This window comes from Macadamia integrifolia, chromosome 11, assembly GCF_013358625.1.
Source record: "Macadamia integrifolia cultivar HAES 741 chromosome 11, SCU_Mint_v3, whole genome shotgun sequence".
NCBI classification, from domain to species: Eukaryota; Viridiplantae; Streptophyta; class Magnoliopsida; order Proteales; family Proteaceae; genus Macadamia; species Macadamia integrifolia.
Window position 1 is genome coordinate 18,052,220 of NC_056567.1, and position 10,407 is coordinate 18,062,626.

A 10,407-nucleotide genomic window follows, 5' to 3' on the forward strand; every position below is an offset into this window, starting at 1 on the left:
ATTGTGACCAATTAGCGTTCCATTTGATCCATCTACTGCTTAACTGCGAATGGAGAGCACCGTCTATAGCTAAAAATAAGAGGAAATCCTCCAGTACCTAACTGGATTCACATATCAAAGGGTCTTCATATTCAGTTGTTTTTTCCCTTATTTTTTGGGGAAAATTAGGTGATTGATACGTTCCTGACCTAGATGCAAAGGCCCATGGGGTCCCAATACTTGGTAAGAAAATGGCTTGGACTAGAGAACTAACAATGTAACTACATGGGAAAATGGATGGCAGATGAAAAATGCAAAAACATTGCCACCAAGCTTTGCTTTTATTAACTGGGTTTTTAGCTTTAAAAAAAAAAAAAAAAAAAAAAAAAAAAAAAAAAAAAAAAAAAAAACCTATTCCTCATCAAACTGCTTGTTTAACATTCCGACTGGTAGTAAAATTTTGAACAAAATATGTGGAACTCTAGTGCAAATGCAAAATTGTGAAGTTTCTAAATACAGGGTTGCACAACCCCCTTCTCGAGCGGATAACTAAAACAATCAGTTCTCCTTCGCGAACTTGATTCCCTTCTCAATAGAGGACTTCAGTTCGGACTTGAGATTTTCCAGACCCTGTTTCTCATAGTCTGAGAGGGGACCCAAACCCAGGATTTCCTCCACACCATTCTTTCCAAGCTTAACCTGCACCAATGTGTCAATGTTGCAGCACCCAGTTCAGGAGAATACCCAATGATTGGCATGAAACAGTGTACATATAATCAGTTTCCAATAGCATTCATTCAACATTACTAAATCAACACACAACAACTTTTGGACCAAGATTCAAGCTACAAATGGAGCCAAAATTATTCATTGTTTCCTGAAGTGAAAATTAATTCCAAATCACCTTAATCAGTTATATTGAAGCAGTCTCTACAGTTCAACACGTTCTGCATATATAACAGGATTTACTATTCAAAAGGTTGGTAGGGTTTGGACCTACAAAGCCGAACCCACTCCATTTATTTTTGAGATGTGTGAAAGAACCAATGTAGTATCAGTTGTCAGAAAAGTTTGATCTTAGCTAAGCAGAGCCAACCCTGCTGGGTGCTGACCAAGGACTTGCAACTTGAAATAGGGATTGGATCAGCAGAGGCTGATCCTGATACAATCCCAATTCAACTTGACCATTACTCAGCCAGATTGGTTCAAACTTGAGCAGCAATTCCAGGCATACTTCCTTCAACTAAGTTCTAAGGGGGATCAGCAAGTCAACTCTAAACAGGTCCCAGCCAATATACCAAGTCAACCAGGCTGCTACAGCCATTCTGATCCCAATCCCTAAATCAATCCTGCAGACCCTTAATTTATTGTTCCTCTAGAGGACCCATGGCGAGGTTCCTGAAGACATGTTCTTTAAGCCAGACCCACTTTCTGGTTCCACAGTTCACAAAGAGGAAAAGAGTAATCCCACAGAAAGTGATCAACAAGATGGAATCAAGCAATAATCGACCAAAGAGAAAAACAGAAACCCAATGTTACTAGGAATACTTCCCCCAGGCCTCTCTGCTCCACAATCAATTATTGTTGGGAAGCTCTCCTAATGAGACCATATAGTATTATCTCTGTAGGGATTAACAATACATAGTCTAAAGCCTCATTCCTCCACAAAAATTGCTATGGGAGCCACTGCTTTCTTCTTATCACAGTGATAAAGGACAATGAAACTCTTTTACTACCCCCTGTCAGGAACTCTCATTGAACAGTGATTCCAACACAAGAGGCAACAGCATACACAATACCAGTAAAAGACATGCCTGAACCTAACCAGATTACAGCAGACAGTCTCGACTCTTGAGACCATTGGGCACCACTAAAACATTTTCATCCATGTCTATCAACCACCAACCAATCTTGAGACTATAACATGCTTAAAATTAAACTCTATGATTGAGCAATGCATGCAATTACGGATATAAATAAATTTAAAAAATAAATAAATAAATAAAGAAAAACACTAATTGTAGACTGCAAATATAACGCAGATGTAGGAGCACTTCCATGGATAGAACCAAACCCGTTTGGGAACCCAGACCATGAACCAGGTCCTCTAATAGAATATTAGCAGTTTATTTCTTTACTTATTTAGATTTATAATTGGATCCATGTTGCGGACCCCATTTTGTTGGGAAAAGGCAGAGTTGTTGTAATTGTTAGATTTATCTTAAAATCTCAATTAGGCTAGAGTTTCATTAGAGCGTACATTATGACCCTTTTCAGGGATTAAATACTCATTTCTAAGTTGATAATGAAAACTGTGATGGAATGAATTCAACAGAGATTTGAGTCGCATCTCTTTGCCTAAAATCTCAGGCCCAGCCCATGGAGATTGAAGGAATTTTCTTCTTCGAGAACAGTTCTGTTTTCCACCTCTTGCTTTGGCTAGAGGTAGACAACAACCCCCCTTCCTTGTTTCACAATATTGTAATTTAATGTTGAGTTCCCTAATTGCCCCTTTAAGTTCCCTGATGGCCCCTTTCTTCTTATCATATTCTCCTTTGTCCTCTAATTACCTTTAGTTCCAAATAAATCCCTGAACAATAAATCTTTTTCCCACTTGTGTCCCTTCTTATTCATTTGGCAAGTTCCCCATTTCAAATTCCGGTTATTTACATTGTGTCATTCCATTCAATTGTTGAGCCATGTTATAATCAGGTGGGCCCATAAGCAAACTCAATAGGGTTTTCGTGACCCAAGTTACGCATCCATTATTACCACATTGGTAACCTCCATAATTAAGTGATTCAATTCAAAATATTAATATAAGAGAAACCCACAGGAAAAAGAAGAGAGATTTAACAATAAACAAATGAAATAGCCAGATTTGAATCAACAACGTTTCAGATCATTCACCTTAGAGGCAAAGAATGGTAGTTCGGTGATGCTTGATTGCACAAAAGAACATTCCACAATGTCCGGAACCCCATTAAGTCCCTTCAAGCAAGCATCGGCAAAAACGGCCCCAGCATAGCTGCAAAAGATTTGCCAGCTTAGTACTCAAGTGTAATTACTGATAACTTATATAATCCAGAATACGATGACTGCCAAGGGAAACTTGGTGAGATACACAAAAATGTTTTTTGGGGGTGGGGGATACAATGAAATTCCTATCCCAAAAAATTCTGCATTGTACAGCAAATTGCACATATAAGAGTTAAATAGAAGCGATTACGGCTTTATCAAACAAGTATTTTCCAAAGGGTATTGCTTGCACTTATTGTATAGATTATTTTCTGATTTGAATACATTTTAAACTGTCATGAATAAAGAAAGCTAGGTAGCAACTGGAGGAAAGCATAAGCAATCAGCACAACGATTCATACTCATGCAAACTCCTAAAGAAACATCCGAAAAATCCTACGGCATCCACCAAAATGAAACTCTTAGATCGAACTTTGCAACTAAGACCTCAATTATGTTTATGACCATTGACTGGAAACTAAAAGCAACTAAAATAATTATGCCGGTAAAAGATAACTCCACAGTAATCTAGCCAGGGTAGGAAATCAAGTTTCAAATTTCTATTTACAATCTCGACTGATCAATAAGAAGAATGACATGATATTACCTTACCACGATAAGCACATATAATCAATAAAACATGCTGCTACCCAACCTTCCAATCAACATAAAGCACATTGGCTAATCAATTACATCATTCAATAGTAGAGAGCAGAAAACTCAAGAACTAGTAGCTCTATGTGAGGGATTTGTGTCTAAACTTACGCCATTGATAATGTCGCAGAGCCCTTTCCAGCTTTCGCTTCCACAACCTCCGTGCCTCCATCTTGTGTTCGCTTTGTAAGAGCCACAATGTCTTCATCCGACAGATTATTGGCTTTGGGCGTTGCCTTTTTTTCATAAGAAAAACATATAAAGTAAAGGTTTTAAAGTCTGTTGATGGTCCTTAGTCTTTATCCCCAATCATAGCAAAAACCCAATAATCTTAAAAAGAAAATCCACAGGTTATTATTATTTAAAAAAATAATAACAAAAAAAAATATAAAAATAAAATACAATTTACAGGGATACCAAGCCTACCTGGGAGAAGAGGGGGAGAATGGTAACGCCCGCGTGACCACCAACAACAGGGACATTGACCTCTGCAACGGGGAAACAAAGAGCATGAATTTCAAGTACAGGGATTTCGAATTACAGAAGAGAAAAAAGATCATGTCTTTCCGAGTAGGATGAGGATCATACCAGAAACATTAACCTTGGCCTTGCCAGCGTAGAAGGTCTTAGCCCGCACAACATCAAGCATAGTCACACCAAATAGCTTCTTTTCGTCGTATGTTCCTGCCTTCTTAAAAACCTCAGCAGCAATAGGAACCGTGGAATTCACAGGATTGCTGATCATATTAACCAGTGCCTGGTTCCATCAAATTTTCAAGTAAGCAAACTCTGTTTTTAATCACAAGGACAGAAGAAAAAGAGGGACTGCTGAAAGAAAATGAAAACAAGACTTACATTAGGGCAGTACTTAGCGATGGCAGTACAGAGAGATTTTACGATGCCGGCATTGATGTTGAAAAGATCATCACGGGTCATTCCGGGTTTCCTCGGCACACCAGCAGGAACGATGACCACATCAGATCCCGTCAGAGCCTGCTCTAGTTGCTCTTCGCCCATGTACCCAGCGACCTAAACAAACCCAGAAACATATGAATCAATAATAGAACGAAATTTACGGAAACGAGACGCTTAGAGACGAGAGGATTGAGTTAAGAACCTCAGATCTAGTGTTGATGTGGCTGACATCGGCGGCGACACCAGGGGTTCCGGCAATATCGTAGAGAGCGAGCTTAGAGACGAGAGGATTGAGCTTCATGAGAAGAGAGAGGGGCTGACCTATCCCACCCGCAGCTCCCAAGACGGCGACTTTACGCTCGGGATGTGATTCGGATGAATAAGATCGGCGAAGGAGATGAGAAGAGGAGGAAGAAGAAGAAGAAACCCCTCCTCTAAGAACTGATTCAACAGATCTCAACATTGAAGTCCTCATTTTTTCTTCTGTTCACTTCACTGCTACTGCGAAGCCTAGAAGCTATAGAACAGAAGAACCGAAGTAAAACGCTAAAAAGAAAGATTGAAACGAGAAGAAAAGTAGAAATGGAGAGTAGAAATCGAGAGCAGCAGAGAAAAGTAGATGAGACGTTATAATGTGCGAAGAAAACAAGGTTGAGTGACGTGGTTTTCGAGGCGTTCCGTTGTGAACAAACGTGTGGTTCCTGCAAGTAGGTTCACCAATACCACGTGTCGCAGATCAACATATGTCCCATTTCATATCATTAACACGGTAAAAGGTATTTATATGTCCCATTTCATATCATTTACACGGTAAAAGGTATTTATGTAATTGAGATCATTTACATGTTTATCGTTTCGGTTTCGATTCACATTTATTCGACTGCAATAAAAACGAACCATTTACTAAATGGTTGTGTGACATCCTCCACACACCACATGCCCCACACCACACCTTGCCCTTCATATGGCATAGGCTTGCCGGCACTGGATATCTTATCATACTCAATCAACTTACTTACCCTAGGATCCTACTCTAAGAGAGTTCATAACACCATATCCCTCATGTTATACATAATCGGAATCAAAATAATTTCACAGTGGATAAAAATCAAATAAAAATAATATTCACCTTGTGCATCTAAGTGCAATAGATAACATATGTACCAAAATTCAGAATTTACTTACAATGGTCCATATATTACATTAATCCAAATAACCAAAATATATGTATACAAAAAGAAATTCTTCCACCTATCCATCCATCAAAAATGAGTCTCTTCTTTCCAACTTCATATATACACAAAAAGAATCACAATATCATATCTCAACTAGACTATTCACCATATACACAATCATCGCACTCCCAATCAGGTCCATGACTGAAATCATCAATATCCGAAGTACATGCCAACTGATCCACAACCATAATATCATCTTCAATACCAGAAGTCTATAGGTGATTGCTCTCCTCATTTTATGTATCAAAGGAAAATAAAGGGGGTGAGCACTAATAATACTCAGTGAGGGGTGGGGGAGAACAAGTATACACATCCATATGTAATGCACGTTCCACACATAAGAATGATGCTCATGATGTCTATTTATTTAACTACTCACATTGCCTAGTCCATCACTAAGTTTCATTACCTATGGGTATAGTGTTATGCAATAGAGGTGACATTCCCTACCCTGTAAGTTGGGCCCTCAAGAATACAAGCTAGTTGCAGGTAGGAGCCAGCCAATCCCAGTCGGAGCCTCTGTCCTCTGGCTAACCACTAAATGGTAACCCCATAAAATAATCACCAAGCATACAATAAGTCGTATCTTGTCCAAATCCACAACTAATATCACAGATCACCTCACCAAGTGCATTGCTAATCAAGCAGCCACATCTGTTGGGATTAGTCCGTACCTAACCCCCTACGGACAAGGGGTGTAACACTTGAGGCACTTGAGGTTATGATACCTAACCAGCATACTAGATGATGCACAGTGAATTCATCCATACCACACATGCATATATGGGCACCTGTTCATTACCCATCACACTTACCTTACATTCCATACTTCCATCACTATCCTTTTCATCATACAACATACATAGAAGAAAATGCAAATACAGAAAATATTTACATATGCAAAAACACAACCATTGATGCATGAATAACAGAAATAAACACACCAAAAGAAATAAGATAGAAGGGAACCCACTCATCTGGATAATCTTACTCAGTTCCCACTTTTCCAAGTGCTGAACTTGTTCCCTCAGGGTTAGTTGGAACTCCTAAAATCAAATTATATATATACATATTTATTAAAATATACTTGAGTAAATTTTACATATCAATTCAAATCACAATGTATTCCCCCATCAGCCCTACAAACCCCTTCTCAGACTTACAATTTTCTGTCAAAGTCTAAGAGCGAAAGGTCTCTGGAAGCCTAACTGGCTAGAGATACCGGCCCGACCAGCCGGCAGAATGTCTCCCACCGATCGTGCTATTTCTATAGAATTTCAATTCTGCTTGCTCTCCTTGCAGATTTTCTTTAAATTTCTGGTTTCTAATACCTTAATTATGTACTAAATCTTCACCACAATATCATATTACATAATTTTCATTACTTAAATCATCAATCCACTAACCTACTAACAAATTTGATTAATTTTACAATTTCAGCAGTAATTCCTAAAATCATCTTCCTAATCTCAGAATCTCTACTCATATCTATGAATTAACATCAATTACCTTGATCCAAGTCCAATCTAAGGTTGCATGCTTGTTTATCTTTGCAAATTTTACTTTGCATGTGAAGGATTCGGCCTTCATTACTTTTGCATGTTCCATTATAGTCTTCAGAGAACAAAATAGAGAGAGATTTCATTTCTTCTTCTAAAAATTTTCTGTTTTACAATCTTGGATGAGAATTCTCTCATTCCAACCCCAATCGATCATGGTTCTTGGAACCAATTGCTGATTTTAAAGTAATTTAGTTAAACCATCAAAGAATGGTAGGATTCAAGACCCCTTTACATCAATTTCTTGCTAAATTCCAGAATTTTTCTTTACAGCAGAATCTGATCATACCCTTCCTAATTTCTGAAAAATCTCTCTTACCACAGATTAATATAGGTGAGTAATGTAACTTACCTTATAGCTGAATCTTCTAACCAGATCCTAAGAGCAGAAATCTCTTCTTTGATCTTCTTCCTTCTTCTATCTTCCCTTTTCTGTCCAAATAAGTGTAATGTGAGAAGAGTGGTCGGTGGTGGCTCTCTTACAGCCCCACTAACCACAATTAAATATATAATATAATATATTATGTATGCATATATGTATATACATATAATTACAGGATACTTATAAAATGCATATGTAGATATACATATATGCATATATTTTTAATTACATAATTAAGACTAATTATGTTTAGATATTAAATTAGTTTATGATTAACTAATTAACTTACTTATCCATGTCAAACCCATGGGAATAGGTCCACCTGTCCAGTTTCCAAAAGTGGGACCCATTTTCAGCCAACTTTGGCCATTCTATTTACATGACAGGCAGGCAGGCCTGTCATGTCCAGAATCCTCTAGTCGGTTGAGCCAGACTTGCTCTCCCTTTGGGTCTATTGTATTCCCTATCACTTCTAATCCATTTTAAGGGTTAATAATTACCTGCTGGCCCACTTTGCTTGCTGACTCTTCAAACACTGTTGGCAGGAGGCATAAGCACATGTTGGGTCATCCTTTCCTTCTTGATATTCCAGTGCTACCAGTCAAGCTAGTGTTGGCTTCTCTAATCTGCTACTTTGACCATCTATACTCTTATGGGGCTGAAAATTTACCAATGAGATGGATAAATGATTCTATAGAGCATAAACCCAATTTCCATTATTTCTTGCCATAAAATTGATGAATCTACTAAATTCACCATGGTCCATGAACATTACATTTTCCTTTTTATTTCACCTCCTTTTATTTGGGGGTTGTAAAGCTTAATAGCAAGAGAATGACATGATTTTGTTTTCTTAAAATATTGATTGAATCTTGATCATTGATCCTTTTAATACACATGAAACTCCACTCTCATTATATGGCTAGATTATTTCCTTCACTCAAATTATTTTCAAATGTGTTTATTGGTCATTTACAAAAGAAAAAAAAATCCAAATCACAAAAAAATAGAATACAAGTTATGATTCTATCACATATTTTACGGTAAAACAAACATGGCATAAGTGAACTCTTTTGGTGGAATCTAATCAAATAAATAAAGGGTGATGGTGATCTGAGTGCAAGATTGTTGTACTTTAACACCTCAAAAAACTAGCTTCCTAACGAAGATCCGAATCAGTTCAAAACAGAGCTTAATCCCAGTAGTTGTGCACGTTTCTTTTTTCTTGATCGATTACCATATCTCCTAGAAAGGTATGGGACTTCAAGCAAAGTTCTTTCTCCCTTATATATTTTAAGGAGAAGGTTCCATGAAAGGTAGTGTGGCCACTACACTAGTGTAAGGCTGGTGGAGTGCATCGATCTGAATTAGAATCGGACCCTGACGATTCCATCACCGATTCATGTTTTTTAAAACACTGAGCTCGAGCCTGCCGCCCTAAACTACAATTTTTTTCTAGACAGAGAAGCCATCATCGTCGTTGAAACGCTAAAAGGTTTCTTGTTGAGGTTCTCTACTTCCCTCAGAACTGCATCTCAAACGACCATCATTTTCCTTTCTTTCAAGATGGCTTCACTGTAATTCTCTCTTTCCGTCTTTGCAAGTCGAACCCATCACTTTGTTTCTTCTTCTTATATTTTATTTTTTATTTTTTTCTCTTTGATATGCCTTTTAATTCCTTGTCGACGCTTGGCACCTCATGACCGCTTCTCGATTTTGCTCTTATCACTTGGAGACAACTATGATAGATGTCCTCCCAAGAACAATATATTTGAGTTGGATGTTGTTTTTGTGTTTGTGTGGTTATAATTCAGAAAACCCATTAATGAATTTTTACAAAAGAGAAAGGAAATTATTTTTGAGTTGTATGATTTTATGCCATTCCGAAAATTCTATTGAAAATAACACAGATTTTGCATCTTCTGGCCCAAATTTACAAACCCTTGTTTTTTGTTAGCTTTTGGTCATATTATCCTTCAGCCCCTCCCACTTCTCCGTGGGTGAATGATGACCTTATTACTTTATTGAAGAAAATCATAATACAACAACAAAGTGGTAAGGTTCTCCAGAAGGCAAAACCTTGATAAAAACTCCAAGTCCAAGATAGCGAGGCCCACTATAATCTGTTGGCGTTTTCACTGGTGATTGTTGTTCAACTACAATGCCTTGTTTCACTATTTTCTACTGAGTTCATTTTATTATCTTTTTATTATTTGGGTGTTAATTGCTATGCTTATGTTATCCTCTGGATCTCTTCTTGCTTAATTTTCAGCTGCAGTGCTTATCTTATCATCTGGATCTCTTCTTGTTTATATGAAAAGAAAAGGGCAAGAGTTTTTTGTCCTTGGGAGGCCCTTGCGGTGCACAACCCGAGGTAGGGGCACATTGGTCATTGCATGTCCCTGTCTGTGGTGCATGGGCCCCTCACCGCTCACGAACAGAAACCTTTGTCCCAAAAGAAAAATATTCATTGAAGGGAAAGGAATTTATTCAAGTAGTGACTAATAACTTTCGTGCCTCTCTCTTCTCTCTAAATATTTGGGTCACTCTTCTTGGCCAAAGGTGTCATAGGATCTTACCAATGGAATTAATGATTTGTTTTTTTTTCTGTTGAGGCTTACTCTCTTAGTTGTTCCTTGTAGGTAACACATCCATGTGCAAA

The 10,407-nt window shown here is 37.8% G+C and overlaps 1 protein-coding gene across 1 annotated transcript; it reads right to left on the minus strand.

Annotated features, from left to right (window-relative positions):
* Positions 1-393: 393 nt before the first annotated feature.
* LOC122092708 (malate dehydrogenase, mitochondrial) lies at positions 394-5,209 on the minus strand. The gene is made up of 7 exons (XM_042662948.1): positions 4,769-5,209; positions 4,507-4,680; positions 4,240-4,408; positions 4,078-4,139; positions 3,763-3,887; positions 2,890-3,007; positions 394-678 (listed from the first exon to the last, which is right to left on the minus strand). The coding sequence occupies exons 1-7, from the start codon at positions 5,039-5,041 to the stop codon at positions 538-540; spliced, it is 1,062 nt and encodes a 353-aa protein (XP_042518882.1). The 5' UTR covers positions 5,042-5,209; the 3' UTR covers positions 394-537.
* Positions 5,210-10,407: the final 5,198 nt, after the last annotated feature.

What these genes read in the sequence shown, in the direction of transcription:
- LOC122092708 (XM_042662948.1), bottom strand. Translation starts at nt 5,041, where the DNA reads ATGAGGACTTCAATGTTGAGATCTGTTGAATCAGTTCTTAGAGGAGGG. An exon ending in TCGCTAAGTACTGCCCTAAT is followed by an intron (nt 4,409 to 4,506) that starts GTAAGTCTTGTT and finishes TGATGGAACCAG; the next exon opens with GCACTGGTTAATATGATCAG. An exon ending in TCTGCGACATTATCAATGGC is followed by an intron (nt 3,008 to 3,762) that starts GTAAGTTTAGAC and finishes AATCTTTTGCAG; the next exon opens with CTATGCTGGGGCCGTTTTTG.